The sequence below is a fragment of the Phocoena phocoena genome, chromosome 1 (assembly GCF_963924675.1).
Source record: "Phocoena phocoena chromosome 1, mPhoPho1.1, whole genome shotgun sequence".
Taxonomy (NCBI): domain Eukaryota; kingdom Metazoa; phylum Chordata; class Mammalia; order Artiodactyla; family Phocoenidae; genus Phocoena; species Phocoena phocoena.
Window position 1 is genome coordinate 152,921,700 of NC_089219.1, and position 18,232 is coordinate 152,939,931.

Consider the following 18,232-nt stretch of genomic DNA (forward strand, 5'->3'; position numbering starts at 1 on the left):
GCCCAGCGGAGCCGTGGCCCAGGACCCCAGGCTCATGGCAGAGCCGGGGGAGAGGACTCTCCCTGCTTGACTTGTCCCTTCCTTGCGTAGGGGCAGGGCCCTTGGTGGGGCTTCCCTCTGTCCCGGCGGATCGGGCCTCCATGGTAGGAGGCAAGGAGAGTAAAGATGCTCTCTGCTACCCGCCCGTCTGCAGACTGCATTTGGGTTGGTTGTGATGAGCAGCCCCTTGGAGGCTGTGAGGGTGCAGCAAAATTTTAAGTTTACCTTGTGTCCAGGGAGCAATGCCTGGTTTGAGGTGTGGGGTGGCGGTAGAAGTAGCATTTGGGGGGAGGGTGGGGATATCTTTATGTTTATTTTTAAAAAATGAAATAGTAACGTTGTCCTAACTGGACAGGAAGCCTTGTGAGAAGGGACTTACATGTGCCTCAGAAGGCAAAAGAGGAATTGGACTTTTTGTATGATTGAGGTTCTTATTGGACTTTTCCCTAGGATTGTGTTTGTTTGTTGTTTTTGCATTTCTATCTATAGGAATTATTTGGGGAGGGGCCCAGTGGGCCCTCAGTTAGTGCCCTCCGTCTCTGAGGCAGGTCGGGAGGGACAAGGAGGGCTGCGTGTGCTGGACTGAGGCCTGCGCCACTGGGCCTTTCTGATTTTGCCTCCAAAGGAGAGCGATGTGAATACCTACGTGTGTAAGGAAGGGCCTTCCGTGTGGAGGTCTGTAGAGGACCTGTGTTCAGGGACCTGGGCTCTTTTGGGGGGAGTTTTTCCTCTCGTCTTCCCCTATTTTGCTAGGACTTGCCCTGAATACTGTCTTCTACCCCTCCATTCAGCTCTTCCGGGGGTCATCTGGTCCCTGTGAATACGCCTGGGTGCTCCCCCATAGGTCTCTCCCTTCATTTTTCTCTGGTGGGGTAAGCTGCTGCCTCGGCCCTTAGGTTTGGTTTCACCCCAGGGTGTCTTGGCCCTAGGAATGGGCCTCTAGGCTGCAGACGTCAACGTGGCTGGCTGTTGGGTGGTTTCTGGGAAGCTTTCCTCGTCATCCACCACTCCTTTTGTTTTGCTGCTTCTCTCCCAAACTCCATTTCTGTCACATTTTTTTAATAAGAATTTCTCTCATTCTATGGGGCCATAAACCTATTTTGTCTGGAGCCAAAGGGATGCCCCAGCTGAAGAAAAGGGGTGCGGGTGGGGGATCCCATCAAAACTGTTGTTTTTGCCAGTGATTTTCTTCGGTTGTGAGGAGGCTGGATTGAGCTGAGCTGGAAGGGAGAGACTGGGTCTCTGATCTCTTAATACTCTTCATTCCCTACCAAATGGATTTGAAATTCACTCGTGCGCTTTACTCCGAAAGGTTGTCTTCCTAGAAAAAAGGAGAGACTTTGAATTTGATGTTAACTTTCTAAATTGGCTGGTTGTGCCCGGTGACTGGGGAATGGAGTTAAGTGGGGATACGATGTGGACTGTCCCTCCCCGGCTCCAAGGATCAGAAATTCCCCCTTTCGCTGACTCATTCCATAACTAGAGAAAGAAGCTCCATTCATTGAAGCCACAGAGCAGCAAGGAAGTTAGAACTTTTAAATTTAAAATGTCAAGGATAAAGCTGGCTGCCGTGGGCAGGGGTTAGGGGAGTGGAGAACAGAGGTGGAACTTCTCTAGATGAATGGACCAGAGATGTGTTACTGGCTTTTTGCCTGTAGCTCATTTTACTTTGACCCTCTATGCCCCTGTTAAAGAGAGAGGTCTGTGTACTGTACCCACATCCCAGACATCCTTTATCTCCTACTTTCTCTGGAGTTGTATTTTCTAATAAATGGTGTTTAGAAAAACAAAACTATCATTTTCAAGATTTGTTGATGTTTAAATGTCTAGATTAAAACATCTGATGTACAAGATGAAGATAATAATGATAGTAGTGTTTCTACAAATGGTAACTTTTATATGCACTGGTGTGGTGCACCAGGCATTTCACACGTGTCAGCTAAATCCTTCCTTAAAACAACATCAGGTGAGTGTTATCATCCCCAGTTTACAGATGAAGAAACTGAAGCCCAGAGAGGTTAAGTAATTTGCTTAAGGACATAGCCAGTCGGCCTTGGCTCTAGAATTTGAACCCAGGTTTATTTGACTCTTGAGTGTTTTAATATACATGATGTCATTTTTCATTGCAACTACCCTGGAAAGTAGACATGGCTCGTTTGTTAATTCTGTCAACAAATTTTGTGCTTACCAGTGTTACCAGTGCTACCTGGTGGCGTGCCTCCATTCATAAAGAATACAGACCTTGGAGCTGGGCCCTGGGCCCTGTACCAGGTAACCGGCTGTGGGTTACAGAGATAAATTAAGATAGTTCTCTGCATTTAAGTTTACTACCTAGTGATATTTAACTAACCCCATTTCATAAGAGAAGGGGCAACCCCTGAGATGCCATGCAACGATTACGTTGTTAGAGCAGAGCTGTAGCCCAGAACTGAACCCCAAGTGGAAGCTGGAGGTGACATGACCCTTGTTCAAGCAGTTTACCCAGAAGTTTTCAAAACTCTCCAGTGTGGAGTCACATTTCATGCTGGGAAGTTTTGTGGGGTTTCCAAGGGACTTTTAGTAATAACAGTAGTAAGTGATAACCTACCTGCTGTGTTTCTAAGTGGTTTTGAGGTGTCACTGCAGTGCTGGGCAAGTCCCAACGGACCTTTTAAAAGTTAGAACTTGAAACCGGCAAGAGTCTTAGTTAAGGAAATTTCTTGGCCAAATGGGGTAGAAATCTGAACCACCCAGAGGGAGTGGGAATGAGAGAGCTGGGGAGTTGGGGGAGAGGGGATGCCCAGGGAGAAGAGAAACAAGCCCAGGAGACTGGATTTTCTGCGTTCAAACAGAGGTGGTAGAAATGAAGTAACTGGACTTGTTAGGATTTGGGAGCTAAGGGTTAGACTGGACTTGAAAGATCAAAAGCGAGGCAACATTTTGAGTTGGGAGGTAATTCTGGTGCCTGGGGACTTGTCTGAGGTGTCTGTCCACAACACTAATGGCCTTCTCTGGGTCCAGTGAGTACCAGGCACTGTGCCTACTAAGATGACAAAGGAGTGGATCGCGTCCTCAAGGAACTCAGAGTCCAGCTAGGGAAGCAGACATGGAAACAGACGATTACGGTGCTGTGTCTCAGGGACAGAGGTGGAAAAGGGGAGGGGTGGGCAGGCGGAATGGGAGCTATTTGAACTGAGTGCCATCAGAACTCTGGATTTCATTCTTAGTGTGACGGGGATGCCATTACAAGGTTTTGAGAAAGGGACTGCAGCACTCTAATTTATGTTTTCAAAGATCATTCTGGCTGCTGTCTGAAGCAAGAATGGAAGCAGTAGTCTAGGAGGGGAATGAGAGTAGCATGGGGATAGTGAAAGGTAGTTAGATTCTGGATATATTTTGAAGGTAGAGCTGACAGGATTTGCTGTTGGATTGGATGTGGGGTTGAGGCAAAGAGGAATTGAGGATGACTCCTAAGTTTAGGGGCTTGGCAACTGGGTGAAAATGACTGTGGGGGCATTATGGGATGGGGAAGATGGGCTTGGTGGATCACAATTAAGAGTCTTGATCATGGTGAGTTTGAGATGTCTGGACATCCAAGTAGAGAAGTAGGAGGATGGAATCTGAAACCCAGTGGAGGGGTCAGTCTGGAGTTTAGAAGTGGAGGTCAGCATTTAGTTGGCATTTAGTGCCATGGAACTGGATGAGATCACCTAGGTTAGAGAGGCTAAAAAGAAAAAAGGCACAGGTGACTGAGCTCTGATACAGGTCAACATTTAGAGGAAGAGGAGGAGTCACTGAAATTGTAGGGAAACCAAGGGAATGGTGTCATGGGAGTCTAAAGAAAAGTATTGTCAATATCCTAGGGCTGCTGTAACAAAGGACCGCAGACTGGGTGGCTTAAACAACAGTCTCACAGTTCTGGAGGCCAGAAGTCCAAGATCAAGGTGTCGGCAGGGTTGGTTCCTTCTGAGAGTTGAGAAGGAGAATCTGTTCCATGCCTTCTCCTAGCTTCTGGTGGTTTGCTGGCAATCTTTTGCATTCCTTGGCTTGTAAGTACATCATCCCAGTCTCTGCCTTCATGTTCACACGGAGTTCTCCCTGTGTGTGCACTTGTGTCCAAATTTCCCCTTTGTGTTAAGACACAGTCATGCTGGATTAGGGCCCACCGTAATGACCTCATCTTAATTTACAAAGACCGTATTTCTAAATAAGGTCACATTCGTAGGTACTGGGGGATTAAGACTTCAATATCTTTTAGGGGAGTGCACATCAACCCACAAGTCAGAGAACTGGATTTGGCAAAATGTTCTTAGTGATCTTGATAAGAGCTGTTTTAATGAGTGTTGGGGACGAAAGCCACATTGGAGTAGGCTGACGACAGAATAGGTGTGGAGAAAGTGGAGACTGTGAGAATAGACAACTCTTGAGAAATTTTTGCTGTAGTGGTGTAGAAACTCGGAGGTGCAGGAGAGGTTTTCTTTTTTTGTTTGTTTTAAGATAGGTGATACTAACCCATGTTAATGTGAGCGTTCCACCAGCTTAATGAATACACACTGTGAAACAGTCTCAGTGTAGGAGATGCAAAGCTGCTAAGGAACTATCTAGGGGGACTTCCCTGGTGGTCCAGTGGTTAAGATTCTGCGCTTGCACTGCAGGGAGGTGCAGGTTCGGTGCCTGGTCTGGGAACTAAGATCCCACATGCCGTGCTGCCAAAAAAAAAAAGGAACTATCCAGGAATGCCCGGCGTGGATGAAATTTGTCATTACAGATAGGAAGTGAGTCAGTCAGCAGGTCTGAGTGCTGTTCTCCAGCAATGGCTAGCGGCAAGGGGGTAGGCTCAGAATAAGTGGACAGTTGGATTTCACTAGGGTTGGGGTTTTGCCAGAGAAGAATATTGGTGTAGAGCACAAGAATGAAGGGTCTTTGCAAGGGGGTAGTTTTCATACTGGACCCTGGAATTCATGCTTGGGTAAGGAGGGAAGTGAAGGAGGGTGATGAATCCCCAAAAAAGTGGTAATGGCAATGGTTTGGAGATTTGGGGGTGGGGGGCGGTGATAAGTACCTGAATAGGGATTCCAAGGCAGCGAGCTGGAAAGATAGGAGGTGGTTTCCGGAGTGTGGGATACTCGGAAAAAGATTTTGGAGGTGGTACTGACTGAAAAAGAAGTGAAAAGGTATACACCCTTTACCTCAGGCCCTGCAAAATCTTTAAAAATAAACATAATTAGCTGAGGTTTAAATTATCATCTGCCAAAGCGCCAGTCAGCTGGACTGTCGAAAGACTTCTTGTCTTCACCAGCACGCACACAGCCCTGGCGACACAGCGCTATCTCTGCGAACAGAGCTGCCCTCCCTCTGCCACCTGGTTGATAACGGGCTGCAGGAGATGGTTCCCACTTTAGTTTCCTGCAGAGACTGACAAGGCAAAGTCACATATTCTTAGAGTTTTCCAGTACTTTATGATTGCATTTTTTCCCTTTAGAGCAACTTCCAAGGTAAGGAAGATAAAAAGTATGTATCCAATGACTAGATGGGGAAGGAAAGGCCCATTCAAGATGTTTTAAGGAATATTTGGGGGGAGGCTCATGGTGTTAGTGATAAATTTGAGAGTGGAATGTAAAAGTCTTGGCCATAAGGAAGATGCTGTTATTTTAAAGTATTATTACCCTTCCATTCATTCAACAAACTGGCACCTGTTATGTGCCAGTCAACATGCTACGTCAGTGGTTCCTAAACTTTTTGGTCTCAGGACCCCTTCCTTTATACACTCTTAAGAATTGTTGAGGACCCCAAAGAACTTCTGCATATGTAAATTATATCTATGGATAATTATTGTTTTAGAACTCAAACCTGAGGAATTAAAAAAATATTTATTAATTTAAAAATAACAAACCCGTTACATGTTAACATAAATGACACTCTTTTTTTTTTTTTTTTTTGCGGTACGCGGACATCTCACTGTTGTGGCCTCTCCCGTTGTGGAGCACAGGCTCCGGACGCGCAGGCTCAGCGGCCATGGCTCACGGGCCCAGCCTCTCCGCGGCATGTGGGATCTTCCCGGACCGGGGCACGTATCCACTGCGCCACCAGGGAAGCCCCAACATAAATGACACTCTTAATGAAAAAAATTTTTTTTCAAAACAAAAAAGTCTAGCAAGAAGAGTGGCATTGTTTTACATTTTTTTCCAAATGTCTTTAATATCTGGCTTTATAAAAGACATCTAGGATCTCATATCTGCTTTTGCATTCAGTCTGTTGCCAGATCCCATATCATGTGTCCTCTAGAAGGTACATGTCCACTATATACTCATGAGAAAATGAGAGTTAAAAAGGAAAATAGGGGGCTTCCCTGGTGGCGCAGTGGTTGAGAGTCTGCCTGCCGATGCAGGGGACACGCGTTGGTGCCCCGGTCCGGGAAGACCCCGCATGCCGCGGAGCAGCTGGGCCCGTGAGCCATGGCCGCTGAGCCTGTGCGTCCGGAGCCTGTGCTCCGCAACGGGAGAGGCCACAACAGTGAGAGGCCTGCGTACCGCAAAAAAAAAAAAAAAAAAAAGGAAAATAACAGCTTAGTATTATCATGAAAATATTTTTGACCTTGAGGATCCTCTGAAAGGGTCTTAAAATGGGATCCCCAGGGGTGCCCAGAGCATACTTTGGGAACTACTGGCATACAGCCCTCAAGGAGCTGAGACCAGCAAGAGAGAAGAATATTTACAGGGATATATAGTGTAGTGCTCTAATCGAGTATAACAATATAATTCTGACTGGGAAGGTCAGCAAAGACTTCAAGAAGGTGTTGCCATTTGAGTTGGACCTTGAAGCATGAGTAGGTATATAACAGAGGAGGTGATGGCTTTCTTGGCTGAGGAACAGCGTGAATAGTGGCATGAAACAAGCCCAGTGTTCCTAGAGTATAACCTGCATGAAGGGAAGTTACTGAAGAGAAGGCTGGAAAAGTATAGTGGAAGGACAGACTGTACAGAGCCTTTATTCTGCAGGTGATGTGAAACAATTGTTAGCTGCTACATAACAAATATTAGCTGATGTTTGTGCCCCTACTCTATCTAGGGTAGGCACAATATTAGGAATTTAGTTCACTCACCAACCCACTGAAGCTTTGAGTATTTAATTTGCATACTTGGATCTCTTGGTCTGTTATTAAACTGACTCCTATTATTAATACATGTTTTCTGAAGTTCTGAAGTTCTTAGGATTGTAAATGAGATATTTCCAGAGATATGGATAATAAGATAAAAAGGGGTAAACCACAGAAATCGAGGACCTCTTAGTTTCCTAGAAAGAAGTGGCTGTTCTCTGAACAGTCCCAAGAAAGAGGAGCAGCTGGCCTCCTCTTGGCTCCTAAAAGATTCTACTGCTGTCCCCAGTGCTCAAAACTGCTACACTCCCTCGGTAACAGATACTTGACTTCAGAGGTGTCGATGAAAAAGTTTTAGCAGAAATAAAGAAATGGACTAAGACCAAACTCACAAGAGAGAATCAAATGTAGCAACTAAGATTATGAGACATAATTTTTTCAAATGATAATGGTCTGTGCTTCCTTCTTTGGGTGTTGTATCCTGTGGTTCTGTGGGCTCACGGATACAAATATGACTTGAATATGATTTGAATGGGAAGTATAAAAGAGAGTAAACAGTTCTGGGGGCTCCGTTTCTTTCCTTCTCTGTGACTTCAGTTTGCCCCACCGAGGGAACTAACAGGGACACCACCTGAGAAACATGAGTTCACTTTTTTATGAGACATATGTGGGTTGGATGCTGAAAGACCTCAAAGCTAGATCCTAGGTAGAGCTAAACCGTTGGTTAAAAACCCTAAAACCGAGGGGGCAGGAATGCATAATGATTCATTTTTCACTTAGGACTTATTAATCACTCCACATTACTAGTGTTAACACCAGATGTGTATCTACACAGCATTTCCCAACTTTTATTATACTAAGATCTTAGGTTGATGATCTACTTAGCACTCAACAACACTGGAACCCCAGTGTTGCATAGATATATGCAAGTCTAAGGTATCTGTATACACTTGGGTGTGTATTAGGCCGTTAAAAGGCTTCCAGGGAATGCTCCACCTCTTTAAGCCGCTCCCTTTGGCCCAAAGGGCGGGGAGGAGGGGCTGGAGGGGGGCGGTTTCCTAGGCGACCGCCGAGCAGCAAGTGCGCACGCGTAGTGCTGGGCCTGGCTGATGCAATCTCCCTCGCGTGAGCTGCGTCTACCGAGAGTAAGGAAGCCGACAGGGACCTGAGCGAGGCCAATCAGCGGCCACAAGGAAGAGTGCGGAAAGGCCCGCCCGCCTGATCCTGCGAGTGACGTTCGGCGGCCCTGAGCTGGTGGCGTAGCCGTCCGCCCTCCTTCGTCTCGTCCGCTGCTTGGAGGCGTCGTGCTTCGGCGCTGGCCCTGCGGCCATTTTGAGCTTCGCTTCCACCAGCCAGCCGGCCCAGCCCTTCCGGGGTCGCTTAGCTGAGGGGCTTTTCCACAGTCTACCCTGGCAAGTCGCCGCCGCCGCCGCCGCCGCGGAAGGGCTTCTATCTATGGTGGAGAGGGCTGGAGAGGACTAGGACACCTCGTTTCCGCCAGGATGGATGTCGCCTCGGCCGCCGCGTCCTGTGCCCGACGTTCCGGACTGTGGTCTGCCGCCCGCGGCCGAAGCCGCTCTCCTCTGTGGCTCTTCTGTTGGCCCGGGGATCGGCCTGGGGCATCCACTCCGCCGCTGGGCAAGGCTGAGACTCTGTAGGCCTTTTGGAGTCCCTCCCGGCCGCCCGCCGCTGAGCTTTACGTTCCTCCCTCAGAGACTTGCCGAGAACGCGGAGATGGAGCCGGCAGCAGACGCATCGCAGGAACGGGCCGCCCCGCGGGCGGACTCCCTGTTCCGGCTGCCCTTCTTCTTCCCTCGGCGCTCGCGACCAGGCACTTCCAAGTTCCCCGCACCTCCTGCCCCGGAACACTCCGGGGATCTCAAACTGGCTTCTTGTCCCCCGCCTGAGGCTCGGCGCAGCTCGTGGATGCAGCTGCTTTCCCAACTCTTTGCGCCGCTCCCCGGCTTGCTTCAGAAGCTGCTGATCTGGAGCCAGCTTTTCGGTGGGATGGTTCCGACCAGATGGCTAGATTTTGCTGGAGGCTACAGCGTGCTGAGAGCCCTGAGGGCCCGGGAGGAACCCGACGCCCCCACAGCGCCGAAATCTCTGAGTTCGCTGCGGCTAGACCCCTCGGCTGACGCGGCCGCTGTTTCCCTCCATTGGCTAGAGGAGGGCATCCACTGGCAGTGCTCGTCCCCAGATCTCAAATTGGAACTTAAAGCCAAGGGAGGAACTTTGGACTCCGCAGCCCACGCTTTTCTCCTAGAGCAGCAGCTGTGGGGAGTGGAGCTCCAAGCCAATCTGTTCTCCGGCCGGGAACTTGGCCCTTCGCCCTCCGGGCCTCTCAGCGTTCAGCGCTTAAGCAATGCCAACGTCGTCTCCTATTTGCTGAACCCCTCCTATCTGGACTGCCTGCCCCGGGTAGAGCTGAGCTATCAGAGCAGCGTTGGAAGTGGCGAGCTGGTCGATTTCCAGGCGCTGAGCCCAGAAAGCGGCTGCCTGGATGAGGTCCCGTCTCATCCCCAGCCGCTCAACGCGGAGATGGCTTGCGTCTCGTTGCAGGGATGTGCGCCTCTCTCTAGAGAAGGGCTGCCCGAAATCCACCATCTTCGCATGAAGCGGCTGGAATTCCTTCAGCAGGCCAGCAAGGGCCAAGCGTTACCCACCCCTGACCAAGATCATGGCTACCACAGCCTGGAGGAAGAGCACAGCCTGCTCCGGATGGATCTGAAGAACCGCAGAGATAGCGCAACACAGTGTGTTCCCGCTGCTGGAGCCGTTCCCGGCACCGCTCAGGAACCCACTGAGGAGAAGGTAGAATTGTTGACTAAAGAGGTTCCCCTTGCTTTGGAGAGACAGGGCACCTCGGAAGGCTGTCTGTCTTGTGAGGTTCCTACTGAGCAGGAGCCTGGAGAGGACCAAATAAGTGTAATTGACTCCTCAGACATAGACGATGACCTTCCCATTTCTGCCAGACCAGCCTGTAGCAACAAATTGATAGATTACATTTTGGGAGGTGCAGCCAGTGACCTGGAAACAAGTTCTGATTCAGAAGGTGAGGATTGGGATGACGACGCTGAGGATGATGGTTTTGATAGCGATAGCTCACTCTCAGAATCAGACCTTGAGCAAGACTCAGAAGGGCTCCACCTTTGGAACTCTTTCTATAGTGTCGATCCTTATAATCCCCAAAACTTCACAGCCACAATTCAGACTGCTGCCAAAATTCTTCCCAGAGACCTTTCTGACTCAGAGACGGATTTGTCTGACAGGTCTAATCTAGAAAATCCTCCCTGGACCGCGACCCTTCCTGGGTCTCCTGACCGTAATTCTGGAGAAGAAGATGACTGGGAATCTAGTGCAGATGAAGCAGAGAGTCTCAAACTGTGGAACTCTTTCTGTAATTCCGATGACCCCTACAACCTTCTAAATTTTAAGGCTCCTTTTCAAACATCAGGGAAAAATTGGAAAGGCTGTCGAGACTCAGAGAGGCCGTCTGAGTCTATTGTGGCCATTTCTGAGTGTCACACCTTACTTTCCTGTAAGGTGCAACTGTCAGGGAGCCGAAAAAGTGAATGTCCAGACTTGGTACAGGGTGGGCTTCTTTCTAGAGCAAGACACACACATATCCAGAGAAAAAAGGTTTGTTTCTTTCTTTTAACATGCCTGATAATTTGTATTGCCTGTTCTGATGTGGTTAAGGATATCAGCATGTCTTTCCTGGAGGCATAATAGTGCATATTTTTGAGGAAGGACTGCAAGCTCATATACTTGGATTCAGAAATGAGCCTCCCCTCCCCCCCCCCCCCCCCCCCCCCCCCCCCCCCCCCCCCCCCCCCGCCACAGACTTCCCTCATTAGAGTGGTGTTCCTGTCTGAATTGAAGGTGCCATTGTATAGATGTTAGCTCGAAGGTGCTGTTTTCTTTTGGATCGGCAGCTCTGGGCCGTTTTCCTCCAAGCTTAAACTTTTCACTTTTTTTTTAAGAAACAGAAAAATTAAACCTTGTTTGTACACGATTTACTTCTAGAGATTGAGACGGTCCTATTATAGCCATAGAGTTTTAAATGGTAATAAATGTGGTATTTGCAGACAGTGTTGTAGTTACATAACAGTGTCTTCATTCCTGTCCGTTAGAACACAAAGGGATGATGGTACCAAGTAGCAAGTCATATTTGTCTGGTTGTTTGCCATGAAAGAAAATACTAATTTCAGGATTAAAAACTTTTGGACATTTGGGATTTTGATTGACAGTCGAAAACAATACAGAAAATAGTGTTGCCTTTTCTTGAGAAAGCATTACTAGTTATCATTGGCCAGCTACAGGTTAATAATCATTTGTAACAGTGATGGTCATTTATTTGGTTTTCTTGAGTAGTTGCTTCCTATTCCCAGGCTAGTCTTAAAACTTCATGGAACATTTTATTTTACTCTCAACACGTTGTCAAGTTAACCTTATTTTGGAAGTCTTTTGAATTGCTTTTTTTTTTCTCTATTGTTCATTCAACTGAAGTTATTACTTGGAGAATGATCCCCCCAGACACACAGGGTATCTTTTATTGTGAAGGGAAAGTTTCTTCTTTACTTATACTTGGAAAGAGAAAGGTGTAGGTAAATTATTATTGACCTCAGATTCAGCAGCATCAAAGTTTCAAGTGGAAAGAACCATCCACTGGCTCCAAGTGACCAGCTTAATACTTTGAAACTCTTCCAGGGGTAGAAAATGTCCGTAAATGGTGGTAATCTTACGTCTTAGCCGTAGAAGCAGAATAAGGCATATTAAAAATTAAATTTCAGTTTACACTTTTGTAAATGCTGTCATCAAAGAGTTTTCCTCTATATTTTTAAAGGGTCCCTGACAAAATGACCTACTTAGTGAATAGATAAGAAGCGAAATGGGGCAATGGAACGAGCACTTGGCACCTGGAGACCTTTGCTCCCCACTCCTGAGTAGTTAGGGCCAAGAGATTTGGGAAGACAGCCAGAGCTAGGAAGTAACTTGACCTCATGGCTTTGATTCACTTATTTATCTTAATGGAAGTAATAATAATAACTATTGTATGAATTATTGCACGGTTTAAATGAGGTGAGTAGCTAAAACTCACAGTTAGTTGCCTTGACATTAAAATGGTAGCTCTTTCTTGTTCAGGGACCTCAGGCCAATCTCATGCCTCATTTTAGCTTGCTCATTGAATAAGACTGAGATGAGTCAAGTAGATGTGTCTCAGCTGTTACTATGAACTAGAAGCAACATTTACAAAGGATTATGTCTGCCATATGGTAAAATTATTTATAGCCTTTGACTACATGCCATTCTTTAGGTATATGGGAATAACGGATAGTGCCTGCCTCTTAGAATGAGGCTTTCAGATCTGGGAGTTTAAAATGCTTTGTGTCGTGGCATAACGTTGTGCAGATTGTGGAGCCAGACTCAGGGTTTGAATCCTTATTGCACCCATAGAAGCTGTGTGATCTGAACAGGTCAGTTAACCTACCTACCTTGATTTCCTTATCTGTACAATGGAGATGATATGATGATGAAGTGAGATAAAAATTGCTAAGTACTTCGAAAAGAGCCTGGCATATGATAACCACTATATAAATGTTTGTTGTTGTTATTTATCTTGGTGACACAATGAGTAACACTAGAATGCAATAACTTTTAAGGTATTACATACCTACTAGTTGTCCTCGGGAGCATTCCTTGGCCTGATGTAAAGGGAATGAAAGTAGTAGGTCACAGTGGGATTAGGTGATGTAACTATTGAACGTATTTTAAAACAAGTTTTTACTTTTGGTGTTTGATAAAAAAGAAAAACTTCTATATTAGAAATTAAGTAGGCATTAAAAGGGACTGTCACTCCATGTGATCATGTATATTGTAATGTTCTCAATTTCATGTATATGTAGTGATAGCATATTGAGGAGGAATACAAAGAGGGTTTTTATCTTTACAGTCTCTCTTAGAGTAACATAACTTTAAAGATACGTTAATTTTGCTGCAGTTTGTTTATTAAGTAACTCTCTTCCGTATTCTTATTACAAAAGTAATAATATAAGAATAATACTACATATTTATGATTCAAGAATTGGAAAGCACTGAAAAGTGAAATTTTTTTGGAAAAAGGAAGAATAGAAATAAGTGACGATATTGTTAAAGCTTTTGTGTTGTAATAAAAGCGTTGACTCCAGGAATATATTTCTTTTTTTTTTTTTTTTTTTGCGGTAGGCGGGGCTCTCACTGTTGTGGCCTCTCCTGTTGCGGAGCACAGGCTCCGGACGCGCAGGCTCAGCGGCCATGGCTCACGGACCCAGCCGCTCCGTGGCATGTGGGATCTTCCCAGACCGGGGCACGAACCCGTGTCCCCTGCATTGGCAGGCAGACTCTCAACCACTGCGCCACCAGGGAAGCCCCAGGAATATAGTTCTGAAATACTTTGTTTGGAAACATTTGTCATTTGGAAAACTATCACAGAATTGATTTCCCTAAAGATTAAAAAAAAAGTAAAGATTAATAACATCAGGAGAATTTCACTTACCCATCTGGATTCATTTTTAACACCAAAACCAGGAGGGGGTAGTCTGGGGTTGACTGGATAATGGATGCGGGATGGGACTGTGTGTGTGTGTGTGTGTGTGTGTTGTGTGTGCGTGAGAGAGAGAGAGAGAGAGAGAGAAGGAGAAAGAGAAAGGAATTAAAGGGACATTTGCCCACTGTTCTATTCAGGTGCCATCTAGTCAGTTAGAACCCTTCCTTCTTTCCTCCCTCCCTCCCTCCCTTCATTCCTTCCTTTTGCTTCTGTTATATTTGAGATTAAAATTAGTCTATATCTTTATAGGTAACCTTCCTTGAAGAAGTTACTGAGTATTATATAAGTGGTGATGAGGATCGAAAAGGACCATGGGAAGAATTTGCACGGGATGGATGCAGGTTCCAGAAACGAATTCAAGAAACAGAAGACGCTATTGGATACTGCTTGACATTTGAGCACAGAGAAAAAATGTTTAATAGACTCCAGGAAATGTGCTTCAAAGGACTTAATGTTTTCGAGCAATGTTAAGATGATGTGACAGCCTCTGGCCTTAGCAAACACTACCTCTTACTTGAGAGGTTTCTTTTAAAAACAAAAATTGGCAGCTGTCCTTTGACTTTTTTCTTAGAGGATATGCAACTTGGATCCAGTGACCTAGTTTAATATATATTTTTTTGCAACATATCCCACTCAGAAATGTACAGGTTTGAAGCCAAGCCCTGAAAATGAAGGATGAGATGGTGTGATTTCTAATCCTCCTTTGTTGTTTAGTTGGATTTGTTTTTTTTTTTTTTTTTTGTTTTGTTTTTTTTTTTTTTTGTGGTACACGGGCCTCTCACTGTTGTGGCCTCTTCCATTGCAGAGCACAGGCTCCGGATGCACAGGCTCAGCGGCCATGGCTCACAGGCCCAGCCACTCTGCAGCATGTGGGATCTTCCCAGACCGGGGCACGAACCCGTGTCCCCCGCATCGGCAGGCGGACTCTCAACCACTGCACCACCAGGGAAGCCCTGGATTTGTTTTTGAATGTTGTTTGCTTGCTGAAGTGAAAAGGGGACCTCTTAAGGTGTAATTTTGCACTTTGAAAACTTATTTTCTTGGGAAACAATATTTATAGGGTTTGAAGCCCATTTTTCATTCTAATTTAAATTACGTGTATCTGTCTAAAAACTTTGGGCTCTTTTTTCCCTCTGAACATTCTGAAATTAATGGGCTGTTATGTTTTCTCTATATTTTTTTATTTCAGTAATTTGGCCCTTCTACTTCAAGGCTAAGAAAATAATCTTGTATATACTACCAACTTAAAGTACATTATCTTGTGTCATTGTGGTTTTTTTTCTTTCTTTCTAAAAATGGTTGAAAATATGTGGTGGGTTTTTATTTCTAGATTAAGCTCTACCTAGGATATTTCCAAGGACTGCCACAAAACCTGTATGTGCAGTACTTTCTGTTACTTTGGGAAAGCTGCATATTTCTGCCAAATTTTAACATCTGATATACTTAATTTCTGTGCAAACTCTTTTTTGAAGAAGGTTCTGTATATGTTATTATAGTTCCCACTTGGGTGGTTCTTTGTGTCTTCAATAGGTAGAAATTGTTGTAAAAGACTCCAGAAGTAATAATTGCATCATAGTTGCTTTTAAATTTAAAAGCTTAGAATTTTCCTAGGAAGAAGATAGGAGACATCTCAGAGCAATTTGGTCTTGTTGTATGTGCTCTCAAAAGAAAACCAGTGTTATTAATATTTCTCAGCACCGTCACTTTTAAAACCTGTCAGGATGGCACTGTGAACTTGGAAATGGGCAGTTCTTAATTTTCCAGTTTGAAATGTAAAATGTAGACTTCAGTCAATATCCAAGTTTATTGTGTTCTCCTTTTTTAATAGTGAGAGAAGTAATGGCAAGGCCTATAGTTTCAGGAAAGAACTATAGATTTAACAAATAGAAAGTCTTAATATCTTCAGCCCAAAGTTTACTTTTGTTTTTTTTTCCACTTGAAAAAAGCTGATATCTTTAATAAACAAAAGTGACAATGTTCATTTTCCAGAGCAAACTGTTTTTGCAGTGACTGATTGTGTTTGGTTTATTTAGCTAGTTCTACATGGTGTGCATTTGTTAGGTTGAGGGAATGTTAACCAGCTCCTTAATGGTCTATTTTTGTTTCATGTGCCTCCTGTCACGGGTAATGGAAAACATGAATAGAATAGATGACCTCTTAATTTTGAACTTGTTTCAGAGTGGGGACAAATTTTTCATCAGAAGTGCTTACAGGGTTACTACCTCAGTTTATAATCTACCTGGTCATTATTTTATTTGTTTGGGTTGCTCTAAGAACTGCCTCTAGTGTTAATATGTATATATGTGTGTATATATATATTCATACTTAAACACACTGAGAGTAAAAGTAAAAGTCAGATTTTTGCAGAGCCCTTCTTCAATGTGGTTTGTGCCCCTGCATTTTAGGTAATCACAGGGAATGCATTTATAGAGTCTGGTGTAACAACATGGAAATAAGCTAAGTTTCAAACACCAGCTGTGTCAGTTGGAAAGAAGGTGTCACTTGCCTTGAAAAGAAAACCTTGAAAATGTGTAGGCATTCTTTTAAAACCAGACTGAAGTATACTGTTTTCAGAGACTTAGGTTGTGTTTTGTGTTTCTGAAATCTTGCACCTCTGCATGTATGAAAATAATGGGATATCTTTACATTTACTGGATTTTGGAGAATTATTCCCTTGAGATTCCAGCCTCACTACCAAATACGTAAAAGCTTGGTGAAGAGTTCTCCCATTTACTACCCTTCTTTAAAAGAAGTGATCAGGCGGTGATAAGGACAAAAGGGACCATTTTAAAGTTGGACAAGGGAAGAAACAGAATTCTTTCCAGTTTCATTCCGATTCTAGTTGCTAGAACAAAGTTAAACCTTCAGTCTTAAAATCCTTGGAAGTTTTAACTGAACATTTTACACACCTAAAAGTCTTGCGATGGTGCTTTAAGTATCAATGTAGCATATGAAAGGCTTTGTACAGACAAGTAAAATTTCCTTTTCTGAGTGTTCAAATGTGATAACACCATCTCGTCATCTTTAACTTGAAATCAAAACTATCAGATTTTATTTTTTTTATAATTTAAGGAAGGTGAAGTTAGGGGACTAGAAGACATCTAAATTGGCTTCTACAGATCCAATGATTTAAATGTAACCAGTTTGTTGGGACTTTATAGCTAAAATTATATTTGTGTATATAACTTAGCTAATCTGTAAATTGTAATAAATATATTTGCAATTTTTAAATGTTACAAGATATTTTGGTTTAATTTTATATTGTATTTTACATTATTTTCAGTATTACTGAGCAGGATTTCCAGAATTAAATCAGGTGTTTTTGTAGAAGCGCTGTAAACTTTAAAGGTGCTGCACAAATTTATGTGGTTTAAAAAGGTTACGTGGGGCTTCCCTGGTGGCGCAGTGGTTGAGAGTCCGCCTGCCGATGCAGGGGGCGCGGGTTCGTGCCCCCGTCCGGGAGGATCCCAGGTGCCGTGGAGCGGCTGGGCCCATGAGCCATGGCCGCTGAGCCTGCGCTCCGCAACAGGAGAGGCCACAGCGGTGAGAGGCCCGCGTACCGCAAAAAAAAAAAGAAAAAGGTTATGTGACATGGAAATTACACCACAACTAACTGAAGCGGAAGGAATGGTAAGGGGATAAAAATAATTGTAAACCACATTTTGGTATTAGAAAAAAGAATTTAGTTCTTAGCGTATGAAATGCCCTTCTTAGAGAATGGGGGTTTGATTCTAAAATTGGCCCCAGCTATGTATTTCTTCTGCGAAGAAAACAGTAAAATTGTGGGCTTCCCTAGTGGTGCAGTGGTTAAGAATCCGCCTGCCGATGCAGGGGACACGAGTTCAAGCCCTGGGCCGGGAAGATCCCACGTGCCACGGAGCAACTGAGCCTGTTCGCCACAACTACTGAGGCCCTCCCACCTAGAGCCCGTGCTCCACAATGAGAGAAGCCACCACAATGAGAAGCCCATGCACCACAATGAAGACCCAATACAGCCAAAAATAAAAACATAAATTTATTTTTAAAAAAAACAACAGTAAAATAAACAGTTCACAGAAGCAGTAAATTCATATTCTGGGAATAGCATAGTGTTTCTACTGAGTATCAGGGAATTCGGTTTCTTTATTTTGTGCATTATTATTAATGATAACCATGGTATTTGTAAGTCGTGATGTTACCTCATGATATTGAATAAATGCGATGGTAACATCAGAAAAAACAAACTTCTTATCCTGAAAAAAAGGACATTTGGGCTATAGCAAGCCTGTTCATGGACTAAGGCATAATAGCATTCTTAATTTAGGCATTTGGATCTTCCAAGCTATTGAAAAATTATTAAAGGTGTATTTCTGAACTAGAAAGAAATTAACATTTAGTTGCAGATAAATCAATGTTTAGTACAGATTGAATTGATGGCCCAGGTTATACTTCTATTACCATCTTGGGGTTAATTTAAGCATTTTTGGCTATGTCTCCCCAGGAAGGGGAGAAAATATAATAATAGTCATGTTTACACCAAGCCAGATTTA

General features: G+C 44.4%; 1 protein-coding gene across 2 annotated transcripts; it reads left to right on the forward strand.

Annotated features, from left to right (window-relative positions):
* The first annotated feature begins 8,848 nt into the window (after positions 1-8,848).
* Positions 8,849-16,953, forward strand: PPP1R15B (protein phosphatase 1 regulatory subunit 15B). Of its 2 annotated transcripts, XM_065893052.1 has the most exons (3): positions 9,122-10,756; positions 13,953-14,137; positions 16,517-16,953. In XM_065893052.1, exons 1-3 carry the CDS (start codon positions 9,122-9,124, stop codon positions 16,575-16,577), a joined length of 1,881 nt encoding a protein of 626 aa, XP_065749124.1. In that variant the 3' UTR covers positions 16,578-16,953. The 2 variants fall into 2 exon arrangements, with proteins under 2 accessions (XP_065749116.1, XP_065749124.1); XM_065893044.1 differs by lacking the exon at positions 16,517-16,953 and having other exon boundaries at positions 8,849-10,756; positions 13,953-14,174.
* Positions 16,954-18,232: the final 1,279 nt, after the last annotated feature.